We start from the raw sequence: 17867 nt of genomic DNA, 5'->3' as shown, positions 1-17867 counted from the left end.
AACCAATTATTTTATCCATTTCTGTATTTGTTTAATGTAGGCTGTAAGACCTTTAAGGACATGGAAAATGTGTTAAGCTTCTTTAAATCCATGAATTCAGTTTATATAAATGCTAAATGATTATGAATGGTAGAAATGCCTCTTAATTGAAAAATTGTGGACTATTTCTCTTTTCCATATGTGGTCATCAACTTTTCATTGCTGTGACAAAATACCAGAGATAATCAACTTTAAAAAAAGAGAAAAAGATTTATTTTGGCTCATGATTTTCAGAGGTTTCAATCCAGGATCACTTGGCTCTATTGTTTTTGGATATGTGATGAGACACCCTTCAACACATGAGATTTTGGAGGAAATTTCAGATCTAAGTCATAATCATACCTCTTTTCAAAGAGAGATGGGGAAAAAAAAAAAAACACGAGTTATCAAGCCTGTCTGTTTTTTATAGGAGATCAACTCACAGTCGTCTCCTCTCTTTCATCCACATTTTACCCTCTCATAGGACAAAACAATTATGAAGCTCAGGCAATCTTTAACAAAAGTTGAAACAATGAAGGAGAAGGTAGTTATGAATATAGATGATTTGAAAACTACATCCGACTCTGCAGAGCAAGAGGCAAGATCAGACAAAGAGAAGGCCCGTCAGATGTTAGACACTGTCACTCCTGAGCTCTCCATAGCCAAGAACACGCTTGAAGTGTCAGGACAAGAACAAGAGGTTTTTTATCTTATTACTATATTAAAGTTAATTTAGTTGGAATGATAAACACACCCACCTCAACTTACATTAACTAACTTAGACAAAACAGAATTTATTGACTTATGGTATCAAAAACAGGTTAAACTAATCTCTGTGAAGTCAGAGATGAACCTAGGCCCTAGGACTAGCACTAGGCACTTTATAGGACCTTTTTCACTGTCTTCTTGGCATCTGTGTGACAGTTTGTCTGACTACCAGTGTTTTTTTTTTTTTCCTATGACAGGAAACATGGTCAATGACAGCCATGGAGTTTCATATTTAGTTCTTGTGATGGGAGAGAAAAATTCCAGAAGGGATCTTATTGGGCCAGTTTAAATCAAGTATTTCTCCCTGGAGAATCCCACAATGGCTTAGGAATGGGATATGTGATTATTTTAGTTTGGAGGATAGGGTCATGTTAGAGAATGGAAGCTCAGAGGAAACCATGTATGTTATTGTTTGTGTCACATTCTAGAATAGAATGACACTTCTAAACTTGCTTAGATTTTTCACTATACTTATAAAGCAAATTTGTTTCCTTTTCTCTTCCTTCCTTTTTTTTTTTTTCTTTTTCTTGTTCCTTTTCTTTTCAGTGCTTGGGATCCAATCCCAGGGCTTCACTACAAGGCAAATATTTTAACAGACTTTTTAAAAGGCTAACTGATCATTCTGGGCCACTCTTAAAGTATATGTCACATCTCCATATTAGTTGCTTAAAAAATTTGAAACTTTTCCAAATTCTTGATGATATGCTCAAAGCAGACTCAGGAGGCTGGGACAGGAGGATCACAAGTTCAAAGCCAGCCTTGGAAACTTAGCAAGGCCCTAACCAACTTACTGAGACCCTGTTTTGATTAAAAAACAAAACAAAAATACCAAAGTCATAAGATTAGTGTTTTCTCCTTTCTCTCTCTCTGCATCTTTGTCTCTTTCCCTCTATTTTCTGCATATTCATTTTCTTTTCTTTTTATTTTTTTTTAGTTGTAGTTGGACACAATACCTTTATTCTATTCATTTATTTTTATGTGGTGCTGAGGATCGAACCCAGGGCCCCGCGCATGCCAGGCGAGCGCTCTACTGCTGAGCCACAATTCCAGCCCCTACATATTCATTTTCTATGTTGTTTTTATCCCTCTTTTCAATGCCCCTTATATTTTCAGTAAAGTCTATTCCCCTTTGGTCACTTTTTTTTTTTTTTAAATGTGCCAGGGATTGAACCCAGTGCCTCACCACATGCTAGGCAAGTGCTCTACCACCGAGCCACAACCCTGGTCCTCCTTTGGTCACTTTGTAGTTCACGCCTCATTTCTGAAAAGATTTTCTGTTATTCTTGCCTGATTTCAATGATCATATCTTCTGTTTTCATTAGACATCTTGGACATGGTTTTATTCTGAATTATTAAATGTATAATTCAAAGAAAGGTGTTGTTGTTGTTTTCCATGTCTGCAAATCCTCATTTAATTAAGATTTAATTCACTTCAGGGTTTTGTGTCAAACATGTTTCCTGTGCTTTGTGACTGTTTTTTTTTTTTTTTTTCCGGGGGGGGGGCATATTTTCATCACCTAAACAGTTTTGATAATACTGCTTATTCTTAAAGCAATTATTTTTGAGGGAGAACTGAGGATTGAACCCAAGGGAGCTTTACTACTGAGCTACATCCCCAGGCCTTTTTATTTTGAGACAGGTTCTCACTAAGTTGCTGAGGCTGGCCTGAAACTTGGAATTCCTCCTATCCTCAGCCTACCAAGTTGCTGGGATTATAGGCGTGTGCCACTCCACCTGACTCTTCCTAAAGCAATTCTCTATGGATATTAATTTGCCATTTATCTGTTCAATTTGAAATCCTTTTAATTGTCCTGGTTTTCATGTTTCTTCTTTAGTAGCTGTAGGTTGGGTTTACTTACTAGGTTTCTTAACTCAATACCGCCCTCTTTTGTTGAGGTGGTAGATGCAGTTTTTGAAGTTCACTAGAACAAGCCTTTTATTTTGGGGGTAGGAATTTGTGTAATGTATGATTCTGCCATACTCTCCTGTTTGTATATGTCTTTTAATTTCATTGTTTACTTCTTCCTTTTCCTTTATTACCAAGCCACTAAGAAACACTTCACACTTCCAAACTCTCCAACCTCCCCTTGCCCTCTAGAACTGCCATTTCTGGTCTTTATGCTTTCAGGCCTCTTTCTTTTCCTTCCTCACTATCAGGTTTCAGATTTATTCTCTGTATTTCCCTATTTGAGAACTATCCCATTTCCTGGGGGTAAGGCTATCTGTGTTCTACAACAGTGGAAACGAGTAGCACCCTCCTCTGGAGCTGCCCCTACTAGTTTAGGATATTCATTTCCACTCAATGCAGATTGAAGGCTGTGATATTCTTTAGTTGTTTTAAGCATGGATTTATGGGTGATTTTTCTTTTAGTTTTAGGTGGACACAATATCTTTATTTTATTTTTTATGTGGTGCTGCTGAGAATTGAACCCAGTGCCTCACACATGCTAGGCGAGCGTGCTACCACTTGAGCCACATCCCTAGCCCCTTATGGGTGGTTTTTATTTGTGCTCTTTCTAGATCACTGTGGCTTTTGGAGGATGGATGGATATATATTTAAGGGACTTCTATTATCATAAAGCACACCAGAAGTCTAAAAAGTGTGGTTGTGCATATGTTGTCCCAGTTCTGTAAGAGGCTGAGGCTGGAGGATCACTTGAGCCCAAGGGTTGGAGGCCAGCCTGGGCAACATAGTAAAATCCCAATCTCAAACAACAGCAGCAACAAAATTTAATTGCCTTATGGGTGAAAAACATTAAGATGTAAAAAAAAATAGGTCTAATCTACTAAAGTGTAAACATAAGAAAAATATAAAGGAAATTTTAAAGAATTATTGGAATAGAAGAGACTAATTTTCTAGCTTAAAAATACCATTTGAATGTAGCATATATTACATTTAAAAAGAAAAGCTGAATAAGACCAAATTTCTAATATTAATTTCATTGTGCAAAATAAATTGGTGACTGAAACTAATGACATATCTTGATTTTTGTGGGTGGTTCTTTATAGCTTGGTGACTTTCGAGAAACTATTTTGAAGATGTTGGGATTTGACATGAAAACATCAGACAAAGAAATCATCAATCAGTTAAAGCTTATTATACAAGTTTATGAAATATCTAACAAATCAAAGATTGCTTCTGATTGTGAGACTGGACAAGATAATGAATAAACAAGTTCTGCCTTTTAATTGCTGCCAAGAACTGAGCAGATATAGCTGTTTCCTACGGCATCTTGAATATGCTGTATCATGAATAAAATGCAGTGGAAAAATTTTACTTAAGTCTCTTCTCTCCTGTGATGTTTGGCACTTAACATGTCTTTGTAAATAATCTTGTTCAATACCTTTATTATAGTCTAGTTTGGATTGCTACTTTGTAATACATAACAATTATCTAATGACCTTTAATCACTAGCTGTATTTTTAGCAGAATGCGAATCAGAAACTTGTATTCTTAGTTGAAATATTTATATTCATAGTTAATAGTCTGTTTCTGGAATGAACAAGTTATTGGGTTAAAAAAATCCCCTTTAAGAGGGGCTGTGGCTGTAGCTAAGTGGTATAGTGATTGCCTTGCATGTGTGAGGCACTAGGTTCGATCCTCAGCACCACTTAAAAATAAGTAAATAAAGTATTGTGTCCATCTACAACTAAAAATAAAATCCCCCTTAAGAATCCAGGTAAAGTTAAATTCTGTAATTTGAATCTATCTTATACATTTTATTAACAGAGTATGAATAGCAAATATGAAATGTTGAGGGGTAGGAAGGTCTTTGACAATTCTTGTCAGGCAATAGACTACATTGTTTTTTATTTTCCTAACATTTAATAGTGTCTGTCAGTGTTTCCCTAATGGTAGGTTGATTTCTAAGTTTATGGGCTTTTTAAAAATAGTATAATTTCTAATATATTTCATTTAAAGTAGGAAATTGTTCATCTTCCAAGGTGGTCTTAGATTTACCCAATATGTCCTCTGTGGGAACAGGTCAGAATCTGAACAAGCATGTGGGATTCAATGTCTGTTGTGGTCACTGCAAAGGGTCTCCTGTTTGGCTTAGTTTTGGAGGGCTCCTTAGCATGGGAGGGATCAGGTTATATTGGACCTTACAGAAGTAGCACTTTGGAAGAAAATGATTATATAAAATACCCATTTAAAAAAAAATACCCATTTAAGGAAAAATGAGAATCACCTTCTAAATTGTCATAGTTGTGACTCTCAAACTGTATGCCAGGGAATCTTGATATACTTCAAGAATTACAGGATTTTAAGCAGAATGTGAATCAGAAACTTGTATTCTTAGTTGAAATATTTCAAAATTTAAGGGGAAACAGTGATATTTGACATCTATCAGGAAAGTACATGAGTACTAGCTTCAAGTAGTTTATAATTTCAACATTTGATCACTTTGTTTCTTTTGTTAACATCTTTGTGATAAAAACTGCCCAAAACTTTTGTAAATTTACTGCCAAGTGAGGCCCATCAGTTGGTGTCCTTACCAAGGAAGCTGACGTGCAAACCTGAGGAATAAGGCACTCATTCCCTGGACTTTAGGATACATGGCTGGAACATAAAAAAAAACTTGCTTATCCTTCCTCTGAAGAATTTCCTTGATCCTTGGTTTAATCCCAGTATATGGGGGTGGGAAGTAATATTCTTGGTCTAGCAAAAGAGAAAATGTGGGGTACACCCTGCCTGGAACAGGAACTGGCTATTCACAGAAGAGGGATTGTAAAAAGTGTCAACTATGTTAATTCTGAGCAAGTTAGGGAGAGTTACCCTTCAAATATCTGGGACAATTTTTTCTAGAAATGCTTTCAATCCAAATCACTGCACATTGTTCTTCAAGGACAGATGTAGATATCAGTGTTTAGATAACTGGTTCTCAAGATGCATCAGAATCACCTAATAAACTTTCTTTTTTCTAGTCCTATTAGAGGTTCCAGCTCAGTTATTTTTTCTCAAAGCTTCCTAAGTATAAAAATTGATAAAATTACTTGGGAAAACTGTTAATTAATTTCCTGGGTCACCATAACAAATAAAGCTTGTTGGCTGAAATAAAAATAGGTAAATATATAAGTAGAAAAATTAAGATAATAAATACAAATTTTTATCTTACAGTTTTGGAGGTCTCACTGGGCTTAAAAATCAAGTTGTTGGTAGAGCTGTGTTCCTCAGGAAAGAGGAAAATCTTTTTCTTTGCCTTTTCCAACTTCTAGAGGTTGCCAACATTATTGGCTCATTGCCTCCTTCCTCCATCTTTAAATCTAGGGTCAGTAGGGTGCAGTAGGGCATGCCTGTAATCCCAGTGACTCTGGAGGCTGAGGCAGGAGGACCTGAAAGTTTGAGGGCAACCCCAGCAACTTAGCAAGACATGTCTCAAAAATAAAAAGGGTGTGGTGGTAGAGCATCTCTGGGTACAATTTCCAGTACCACAGAAATAAATCCAGGGTCATCAGGCCATCCCCAATTTTGCCATACTACTATTTCTCTGGTTCTCCTCTGCTCTACTTGCCTCCCTCTTCCCCATATAAGAGCCCTTGTGATTATATTGGGCCCACCTGAGCAATCAAGAATGAAGTCCCTTTTTAAATTGTTTACTTTGTCATACTAGGGATAGAACTGAGGGCTCACACTTGCTAGGCAAGTGCTCTCCAGCCCTGATGTCCCTATTTTAAGATGATTAACAACCCTCATTCTTTTTTGCCATACAACTTAATACAGGTGCCAGGAATAAGGGCATAATTATTTATTGTGCCTACCATAGTTAACAACTACTAAAATTGAATACATTTATGCTTTATGAATAGGCAATTCTACTCCTACGTATATAACTAGCAATGTGTGTATATTATACAAAAAGACATTTACTAGATTATTTATGGCAGCATTGCTTATAATCGTCCCAAACTCTCATCTACCAAAAAAAAAAAAAAAGTAAATAAGTGTGGCAACCAAATGCATTGGTTAAGCATTCAGAACTCCTTTGGGATTGAACAAGAAGTCAACTGAAATGCTAAATTTCTCAGGGTCAAAACTAGAAGGTGGTTATGAGGCCAGAACCTAAGAGATGGTAAACATAGGTTTGAGGAAAAGGGGTAAATTTATGGGGTTCTCTTAAGCAAGGTGAATAAGATTCAAGTATGTATGGTGGGGAAAGTAATGGGATGTAAGACCTTGTTCTTACTGAACTTGTCACTAAACAGCTTTGCACACTTGATAAAGTCCTGGCACTTCTTTGAACTCGAATTTTATATCAAAGTTAAAGAATGTGACCTGGATTCCTGAGTTCTGTGAGATTCCAGGCAGCCCCAACTACTCTGGCAGAACATGTTCTGGTCAGATTAAAGGAGCTCTTTACCCGCAAAAGACAGGAGCCAGCGGGCACAGCCACTAGGTACATTCTGATACAGGCTCCTTTCCTCAACTGCCAAACAAACGTGTCTTCAGGCGTTGACAGTCTGAGATCAGCCTCCTCCCTCAGCCACCTAGCCCCGCCTTTCCCCTACAAGTGTCCCCTTCCGCAAAGAGGAACACCCTATTCAATGTCCTACGGTGCAAAACGTCCCAGCCCCAAGTCCTCCGCTTACGTGGCGACCACGTTCTAGCACGTGAGTCCCTTACAGAATTCCCACTGTAGGTGCGGCCAAACTGGCGGGGCGACTTCTCGGAACAGTCCGCTAGCGTCCAACAGTTCAGGGAACCCGCGCTACTGCGCCTGTGCGGTGAAAGGGTTGGGTATTTAACTGTGGTGGGTGCTGGTACTCTACGCTGCTGGCGGGAGAGAGCAAAGAAAAAAACGAAGGCCGTCAGAAATGGCTGTTAGGGGAAATGATACGTTGGTGGAAAGAGCCGGTGCAGAGCGCGCCTCTGACTGGGGTGGGACCCGCCTCCGTTCCAGCCAATCAGGGCGCGGGGCGGGGCGGCCTGGCGGGATCCGTTTCGTCGGCTCTGGAGGCGCGTCTCTGCTACGAATCTGCGCCCTGGGGACGCTTTGCTGTGTCTAGGCTTCTCGAGAAAGTTCTGCTCCGCCCCGTGCAGCAGCGACTGCAGACCTTGAGCTTGGTCGTTTGGGCGGCTCCCGACTCTCTCACAGTCGCGCCACCGACAGTGTTCAGGGCTGGCCTCTGATTCCTAGGGTCTGAGATGGAGCCAGTGACTTTAAAAAAAAAAAAACTCGTGAGCGAACCTGGTGCCAGCCAAGGTTGAAGCCCCGTGGCTGTTTCAGCCCCGCTGTGCTGGGAATGGTGACCGAACTGGAGGGCGTGTGGTTCCCCGCCCCAGACCTGGGGTTGGAGCACTGACGCGGGCCGCGGGTCCGCGAGATGAGGTTGACCCTCCGAGCGCAAGCTCCTCCCTGTAGGCGTCCCTCTGGGAGCAGGACAGAGTTTGGCATTTGCTCCGGGAACCTGCGGGACCGACTAGGCCGCTGGGGTGTGGGTGAGGACGGTCCCGCTGGGCGCCGAGTCCGCTGACTCTGCTTTCTCTGCACCAGCTCCCTGGCTAGGTTCTTACCGAGCCCAGGTTCAACCTCCCCATGTAGTTTAGTCGTCCAGATAGATCACTTAGGACCTGACGAGTTAGCTGTTTCTTAAGTAGCCTGTTTCAACTAATGGCATGGTTTATTATTACAAGGGTTCTTTTTTGGGGGGTGGGTGCTGGGGAGCTCTTTGGGTATTTTTTTTTTCTTATACTTAAATTCGGAGAATATTTTACAGTACCCCCGTATATGGAATTAGAAAATTTCGTTTGGTTTCATTGGCAGTTTTGTTGAGGTATAATCTACATACCATAAAAATGCACCCATTTTAAGTGTATGATTTAGTGATTTTAGTGTACAGTCATGTGTGGATTTATGATAGGAACACTTCAACAAAATGCGTTTCTTAGTCAATTTCGACCATGATAGAGCATGAACTAAGAGGACTACATGGTCACTAAGCAATATAACTTTTTGGACCCCATTGTAAATGTGGTCAGTCCTTTACTGAAAAGTCATTATTCCACACATGACTATTTCCAGAGTTGTTCAACAGGAAATCTTGATAGCACCCCTACCACCACCACCACCACCACCACCACCACCACCACCACACACACACACACACACACACACAATTTGACATTCTACAGATACGATGTAACATAAGGGCCCTTGAAAGTATATACTTAGGGCTGGGGTTGTGGTTCAGTGGCAGAACACTTGCCTAGCATGTGTGAGGCACTGGGTTCGATTCTCAGCACCTATTATCAATAAATAAAATAAAGGTCCATTGACAACTAAAAAAATATTTTTAAAAAAGTGTATACTTAGATTATGTCATTATCTGAACAAGTGAAATTTAGAGGGTAATTAAAACATGTTCCTGTAAATTGCAGGGAATTAAACTATTGTGTCTTACACTATCTTTTTAAAAACATATACTATTTTTTTTTTTTTTGAGACAGGGTTTCACTAGATTGCTTATAGCCTCACTGAATTGCTGAGGCTGGCTTTGACCCTCCTGAACCTCTGGGATTCCAGGTGTGTGCCACCACACCCAGCTTGACTGTTTGAACTGTCTCTTATGCTGAGGAATATGGTATAAACCCCACTGTACAGGTGAGAGTGTGAACTTTAAAGAATATTGCCTAAAGCTGTGTCTGGACAAGGCCCCAAACCAGATGCCTTCTCTCTAAATTTGTTGCCTTTGGCACCTCAAACACCTTGATATGTCTATGTATGACCTGAGCGAGTACTTAATAAGTGGCCACTGTGTGCCAACAGTACTGCTCTAGATAAAAATACTCTAGTGGCTTTACCACTGAACTACATCCCCAGTCCATTTTATTTTATATTTTGAGACAAGGTCTTATTAAATTGCTGAGATCCTCACTTAGTTGCTGACACTGGCCTCAAACTTGCAATCCTCCTGCCTCAGCCTCCCAAGTCCTTTGGATTACAGGCATGCACCACCATACCTGATACATTGAAGATTTAACCCCTAATTTGATGATGTTATTGAAGGGAAGGCTTTTATGAGAAGTAATTAGGTTTAGATGAGGTCATGAAGGTGGGGCCTCATGATGGGAGAGAGAGAAACTAGAGCTCTCTGCTGTGTAAGGACATAGTGAAAAAGCAGCCATTTTTAAAATGGGAAGAGAACACTCATCATGATTGAATGGCATTTTGATCTTGAACTTTTCTGGCTCCAGATCTGTGAGACACAAGTGTCTTGTTATAAGTCACCCAGTCTGTATTTTGTTATAGCAGCCCAAGCTAAGACTTATGGCCTTGTTAATGATAAAATCAGGTTATATAATAGAATATATAGTACAATCCCATTTATCTTAGCACAGAAGGCCTTTCTAGGCACACTATCAAAAAGTATTCCCTCATTTGATCTCTGATCACTAGTGCTTTACTCTATTTTTAAAATCACCACCTAAAAGTATTTTATGAATTTTTATATTTGTTTACTGTCTCTTTTTTAAGTTCCATTAGAGTTCTGCCTCTTTTATTCATCTTTATATACCCAAGGCTGGGAGATACAGTTCTTAACAACATTGTTTCAGGAAAACAAACAAATTCCCACACAAAACAGCATTCATATGGTTGTTTTAAAATAAGACCACAAATTATTTGATTTTCTTTTCCTTCAAAAGATGGAATCTAGCTTGATGTGGTAGTGCACAACTGTAATCCCAGCTACTGTGGAGGCTGGGGCAGGAGGACTGCAAGTTCAATGACAGCCTGGGCAACTTAATGAGACCCTGTTTCAAAAAAAATTAAAAAAAAAAAAAAAGGACTGGGGATATATCTTGGTGGTAAAGCAATTTGCTTAGTATGTGTAAGGCCCTGGGTTCAAACCCCAGCAACACACACACACACACACACACACACAGCCAGTTCCCCTCCTTCTGATTAGAATATGGTGGAAGTGGAATTATGTCAATAGATCACAATTTCCTTCTTGCTGTCTCTTAGATCATTCACCCTGAGGGAAACCAGCTGCTGGGTCATGAGGACATATCAAACAGAGCTATTGTTAGGCTCATGCAGTGAAAGACAAGTCTACTCCCAGCCAGTGGGGACTCAGGACTTTTGCCAACAGTGGTATGAATGAGCCACCTTGAAGCTGATTTTTCAGCCCTAGTCAATCCTTCAAATGACTGCCTCTCCAGGTGATATCTTAACAACAATGTCACAAGGAGGCCCTGAACTGGATCCTTCAAATTCAAACTCTCAAATTCTGTTAGATAATTTATGGTTGTTGTCATAAGCCACTAAGTTTTGGTGGTAGAATGAATAGACAGTGACTACACTCCCCCTTAGTACCTACCATAAAGCAAAATAGGTGTGGCCTAAACAGTAGCTAGCAAAGTTCTTTTCTATTAGGAATTGTAGAATTCATTATTTGTATAATGTTCACTTTTTAAAGAGTGGGACAATTTTAATGTGGGGAATGAAATCACATTCTAATCTATATATACTAATCTGATTTTAAGATGAACACTGGAATACACAGATTTGAAAGGTTTGATTTTATGTATAAGTTAAATATCCATCATGATTTTAAAATAGTGAATTTTTAAAAAATCTGCAATTATAAATTTGTGTATGTTTGCATGTGTGTATGCATGTGTGAAGTTTTATGGATTAAACCCAGATGCCTGCTACCACTGAGCTAAGTTGCCAAGGCTAACCTTGAATGTGGCTCCTTCTGTTTCAGCCTAGGCAAGAGCTCTACTGTTGAGCTATTCTATCAGCCCTAGAGATTTTAAAATGCATACTTGATTTATTATAGTTTACTTCAATACTTCTATAACTTCTTCCCCAAATTAAGACTCTTATGATAGTTTAATTGAATTTATCCCATACCTACTGTGCTATTTTTGCCATGTTTACTTTTACACACAATACAAATCCCATGAGACCTTATTTTTATTTTTTTAAAATATATTTCTTTTAGTTGTTGATGGAACTTTATTTTTATTTATTTACATGTGGTGCTGAGAATCAAACCCAGTGCCTCACACATGCCAGGCAAGTGCTCTACCACTGAGCTATAACTCCACCCAGACCTTATTTTTATAGTCATTATTTTTAATATAATTTTTTTTGTTGTAGATGGACTCAATACCTTTATTTTATTTATTTTTATGTGGTGCTGGGGATTGAACCCAGCACCTCACATGTACTAGGCAAGTGCTCTACCACTGAGCCACAACTCCAGCCCCTTTATAGTCATTATTAACTATCATGTTTATGTCTGTTTCCCAATACCATTATCTATTGTCTGACTGCTTTGGTGTCTGTTAAAATCATCTGTTCTGGTGCTCTTTAATTAATTAATTTATTGTAGTGCTGGAAATTGAAACCAGGACCTCATGCTTACTAAGTAGTCACTCTACCAGTGAGCTATATCCCCACTGCACTGGTGTTCTTTATTCCTGTAATTCTCCAATGAAATTATTTCCAACAACCTGAAGAACTACTTTTTTTAAAAATATATTTTTTGGTTGTTAATGGAACTTTATTTTACTTATTTATATGCGGTGGGTGCTGAGAATCAAACCCAGAGCCTCACACATGCTAGGCAAGTGCTCGGCCACTGAGCTACAACCCCAGCCCCTGAAGAACTACTTTTAATGCTTCAGTTCCTATAGCAGTGAATTCTTCAGGCTTTTTGTTTAATTTTCTTTTTTCTTAAAAACTTTCTTATTTAATGTTCACTCATGGATGGTATTTCACTGGGTATAGAATTCTGGGTTTGAAGTTTTTTCTTTCAGCACATTAAGATATCATTCTTCTATTGTCTGACTGCCTTGGTGTCTGTTAAAAAGTCAGCCGCCAGTTTTATACTCTTATGGTTGTGCCTTTTAAGGTAATGAGTCTCCCCACTCTTCCCAATCCCTGTGGCTGCTTATAAGATTTTCTCTGTTTTTAATTATAAACAATTTGATTATTATGCAGACTCATTCTTTCTCTCATTTTGGGACTCCAACTATACACACACACACACACACACATATATACACACACTCTATATCTACATATATATACACATATACATACTTACACAAGCATATACACATATATATGATTTTTTCTGTGTGTATCACATATCTCCAGAGTAATTTTGTGTGTGTGATGGGGTGGGTACTGGGGATTGAACCCAAAGGCACTTTGCCACTGAGCTATATCCCCAGCCCTTTTTATTTTATTAAAAAAAATTTTTTTTAGTTGTACATGGACAATACCTTATTTTATTTATTTATTTTATGTGGTGCTGAATATTGAACCCAGTGCCTCATACATGCAAGGCAAGCGCTCTACCACTGACCTACATTCCCAGCCCCTGTGACTATAATCCTAAGAAAGGAGGGGATGTAGAAAATATGGAAATACAATTGAAACTATAGATAACTTTAGAAATGGTAGTGAACTTTTAGAACAGAGAGAGAGAGAGATGACCATTCTAGCAATTGGTATTCAAAGCAAGATCCAAGGCTGGGGTTGTGGCTCAGTGATGCAGCACTTGCCTAGCATATGTGAGGCACTGGGTTTGATTCTCAGCACCACATAAAAAAACTAAATAAAATAAAGTTATTATGTCTACCTACAACTAAAATATATTTAGAAAAATAAAAAATAAAGCAAGATCAGTCATAAAATCAGTCATTTGAGTATCTAAGCTATTTGAGTATAGGATGTCAAATTTTCACATATATTATTCTTTGTTGCAATATAGTTACTTCCAGTTTCCTTCTATTTCTAAATCCAAATTAAAGGATGCCATTGGGAAGTTATTGTGGTAGAAGTAGTTCAGTCTGTGTGTGATACCATAAATATCATAATCATCAAAGTATTATCCTAAATCATATATATATATATATATATATATATATATATATATACAAAAATTTATTTCATGATGAAGATTAGAGTAAATTTTGATTTGTTTTAAAAGAAAAAGAATTTTTGTTACCTTATATTACTCTACACAATAATATTGATACGTGTTGATTAAATTGTTCCTTCTCTTCTCTAGGGAGAATAAAAGGAAACAGTACAGCATGGTTGACTGGAAGCCTTCCTGCCCTTGGATGTGTGGAGAGAAAGTGCACATCATGCCTGAAGGTCTCTGCGATACTGAAGAGAAGGCGTTGGGGAACTAGGACTGTGAGAGAGCTGAGAGTTGAGGTGGTGGTTAGAGAATGAATATTGGAGTTTTAAATTTCTAGTGTGTTGACAAAATTTAGGATTGTTTTTGTTTGGATCTGGGTGTAGGTGAAGAATGGTAGAGGCAGTCATGTACTGGTAAACCAGCTCAAAAAAAAAAAAAAAGAAAAAGAAAGAAAGAACACTCCAAATTGTAGCATTTGTTGATTCACCATGACTGATTTCAAGCTACCAATATTATCAATATAATATCATTATGCATGGGATATGAAAAAGCTAAGAATAATCAGCTCTCAGGAACTGGAATGAGCTAGCTTCAACTGTGTGCTACTGAGTACTATGGTAAATACTTTAGTCAAGTCTCCCCCAAAGTGCCACGTGTTAAAGTCTTTGTTGCCAGCCTAGGGCACTGTTGGGACTTAGTGAGACATTTTGGAGGTAGGGCCTAGTGGAAAGAAGTTAAGTCATTGGGTGTGCTCTTAAAGGGGATATTGAGATCTCAGCCTTTCCTCTTCATTTCTTTTTGTTTCTTGACTGCCATGAAATGAACAATTTTCTACTATATGCATTTCTACCATGATGTACTACTATCCAACCACAGGCCCAAAAGCAATGGAGCCCACCAAGCACAGAGAAATTCTGAAACCTTTTTATCAATTGTTTATATCAGGTATTTTGCTACAGTGACCCAAAGCTGACTAATATACTGAGCATGGGCAAAGGTCATCAGAATTATAATTTTGTTTTTTGAAATGGGGTCTTTTATATTGCACAGGCTGGCCTCAAACTTGCAATCCTCTTGTCTCAGCTTCCTGAGTAGCTGGCATTATAAGCATGCATCAGCATAGCTGGCATTGGAATTAAATAAGTATGTGAATCACAAAACTATATTGTTGTATGTGTCATCATCTGAAGCCATTGGAATACAGAATTAAGTTATGTGTTGGTGTAGAAGAATGTGACTTTGGGGTTGGGGTTGTAGCTCTGTGGTAGAGTACTTGCCTCACACATGTGAGGCCCTGGGTTCAGTCCTCAGGACCACATAAAAATAAACAAATAAAAATAAAATTATTGTGTCCATCTACGACTAAAAAAAATATTTAAAAAAATAATGTGAACTTGTCCCCAAATCTTCATTAAGTGAAGGAAAGTTGGGGAGTGGTCAGTAGATAAGAATTCTTAAGATGCCAGCCAGGGAGATATTATAGAAGCCTATTGGGGGGGAAATTTTTCAAGGAAGTAGTGGGAGTCCTCTTCAGCTCCAACAGATTGTTCATGTAGTCTGTGGGTAGAGCAAATTTCCACAGATCCAATATATGTGTGGGGTTCCATTTTTAAAGAACAGTTCAGTTGTTAAAAGTTGTTGACTGTAGCTGGGCATGTTGTGGTGTCATGTGGTGTATGCCTCAGTCCCAGCTACTCAGGAGCCTGGGGTATTGGGGTTACTTGAGTTTAGAGTTCTAGGACAGTGTGAGCAATGCAGCAAGATCCCATCTTAAAACAGGAAAAAGAGAAAAAAGAAAGAAAGAAAAAATAAAACCAGAAAAGGCAAAGATTAAAAATAGCTGAAAGGAATTTCTATCTTAATGTGCTTCTTTCAAGTAATAAAGAGATCAGTTATTCATAATTCATAATATACCTTCCACCCCCGCCCCATATTTTTCACATCCTAAAATCTTTTTTTCTCTCTTTCCCCTTACTCTCAATTTTCTTCAAATCTTCTCCCATATCCAGAACCTATACCACTTCAGGACTTTTCTTCCCCATTTCTTATTTTGCCTCTATTTTCCCCCTCAATTCCTTCTGAGGCAAATTTCATCATTGCTTTTCTTCTCTCTCTCTCTCCCCAGTGCTAGGGATCAAAACCAGGGCCTAGTTCATTCTAGGCGGGCACCTACCATTGAGCCACATCCCCAGCCCTCATCATTTCTTTAATAATTTTTTCTCCCAGCTTATTTTCTAGTGTTACTTGATTAAAATCTGGAAACTGAATCTGCTTATTGAGTCCAGAGTTGCATAAAAGGGTGGGAACAAAAGATACAATTTTTTTTAATATTTATCTTTTAGTTGTTGTTGGACACAATATCTTTATTTTATTTATTTATTTTTATGTGGTGCTGAGGATCAAACCCAGGGCCTCACACATGCTAAACGAGCGCTCTACCACTGAGCCACAATCCCAGCCCCTAGATACAATTTTTTTTTAAAAAAGGAACTGAAAGCTGAGTGCTGTGGCCCAGGTCTGTAATCCCAGTGGCTCCGGAAGCTGAGACAGAGCCAGCCTCAGCAATGGCGATTGCACTAAGCAACTCAGTGAGACCGTGTCTCTAAATAAACTACAAATAGGGCTGGTAGTTAAAATGATTGGCATAGGTTGGCAAGGAACAAGAATTTCATATATTGCTTGTGGGAGGTTAAATTGGTATTTGGCAATATCTTCTAAAACCAAATGTCTACCCAATGACTCAGCAATTCAACTTTATCCATTGTAGAATGTAATGAAGATAGCTATCAGGTTAGGTTTCAAAGTGTTAGCCAAGGATCCAACATGGCGGCGGGCGGAGAGGCAGCGCTTTCAATACCCCCTCAGTGATGGGGTCAGAAAGACGCATAGATAACACTTAGATTCTACTTGCGGAAAATCTCCCAGCAAAATTCCACTGAAGAGAGACCAGCCGGGAGTTACTAGGATTTTTGGAAGTAACAGTTTGCCTCAGACGAGTGAATCCCCGCCACGAGACGCAGAGGTCCAGATCCGCCAGCCGCTGTCTGTTGTCCGCGCGCTGCAGCGCGGCTGCCGGCCCACCCGCAGCCACTGTGACTGGGTGGCTAGACTCCGAGACGCAGCTTGGCAGGAAGAGGTCTTTAGCCAAACCTTCATGAAATAGCGAGCCGGGAGCTGAGGCCAACAGGGGACGGACCAGTCCCACCCCTCCCTTCGAACACTCTGGCAAGGAGCCTGGGGCCCGCCATAGGAGAGAGGTGATGTCATCGGAGCTCAGCCAACGGAATTCATTCCCAGCAGAATCCACTTTAGCAGGTGTGTGACTCCCACCCCAGCCAGATACAAGCAGCCAGGAAACCTCAGGGATCTCTCCGGGGGCATGTCTGTAGGGAAGCAGAAGGGATTCCCGACCCCCAACCCCCCATATCACAAGCGGTGACTCCCAAGGTCTTAGCCACCAGTTTACCACAGCAGTGGGGCTTAAATGGGACGCGCGTTGGGGCTACAAGTGTAACTAGATCTCTGGGGAACCGCTTCTGGTGAACAGGACCTGGCTGGCTGGCTGACAGGAGGAAGGTGGGGAAGGGCTGGAGAAGTGAAACGGCTCTGGACTGACAAGACTGAGAGTCTTCCAGGAGCCGCCTTACAGGGATTGCTATCGGCACGCAGAGGGTAGAAGCTCCGCTCGGAGGGCACAGCCCCGCCTACTGGAAGAGAAGAAAATGGATCTCTAAGACTTCAATTTTTTTTTTCCTCTTCTCTCTCTGTTCCTTTCTCCCCTTTTCCTTCTTTCTTCTTTCCCCGTTTCAAGTTGTATTGTTCTTTTCATTCTCCTCTGATCTATCTATCTCTCTCTCCTTCTTTCTTTTTAAGAGCACCTTCCCTCCCCTACCCCCCAACTTTCATCCCAAGCATTACGTCTTCCATTACGTGTAATTGTCTAAATGCAAATAGGTGAATGTTTCGAGGCTGTCTATAGGGCTCCTAAATACCTAGCTACTACCAACACCCTGATCCAATCGCCTGTTAGTATCCCCCTTCAGTAGAGCAATCTTCTAAAGTAGCCAAGACATAGTAACCCTCATACCATCATAGCACCTAACCTAAACATAAAGTCCTAAGAACAAACAACAAATCACTATATGCATACAGAACCTAGAAGCCTTTTATGAATTGAATGAATCAGCTTTAAA

At 39.6% G+C, this 17867-nt stretch overlaps 1 protein-coding gene and 1 long non-coding RNA gene across 3 annotated transcripts in view; both read left to right on the top strand.

Annotated features, from left to right (window-relative positions):
- The window catches only part of LOC107143387 (coiled-coil domain-containing protein 170-like), a 47014-nt gene extending 42732 nt beyond the window's left edge, over nt 1-4282 (top strand). Inside the window, exons 11-12 of the mRNA XM_048798488.1 lie at nt 503-718; nt 3796-4282. Of these exons, the coding sequence (XP_048654445.1) occupies nt 503-718; nt 3796-3957 (378 nt within the window). The 3' untranslated portion in view covers nt 3958-4282. The remainder of the gene's footprint in view (nt 1-502; nt 719-3795) is intronic.
- Nucleotides 4283-7310: 3028 nt separating this feature from the next.
- On the top strand, nt 7311-14837 carry LOC107146000. 2 transcript variants are annotated; one of them, XR_007345738.1, is made up of 3 exons: nt 7311-8143; nt 9233-9386; nt 13819-14837. It is a non-coding gene; the product is annotated as an uncharacterized LOC107146000 (long non-coding RNA). The 2 variants fall into 2 exon arrangements; XR_001503980.2 differs by having other exon boundaries at nt 7311-8224.
- Nucleotides 14838-17867: the final 3030 nt, after the last annotated feature.

This window comes from Marmota marmota, unplaced genomic scaffold (assembly GCF_001458135.2).
Source record: "Marmota marmota marmota unplaced genomic scaffold, marMar, whole genome shotgun sequence".
In the NCBI taxonomy this organism is placed as follows: domain Eukaryota; kingdom Metazoa; phylum Chordata; class Mammalia; order Rodentia; family Sciuridae; genus Marmota; species Marmota marmota.
Note: the sequence above shows the minus strand (reverse complement) of the source record. Positions and strands in the feature narration are given on the sequence as shown.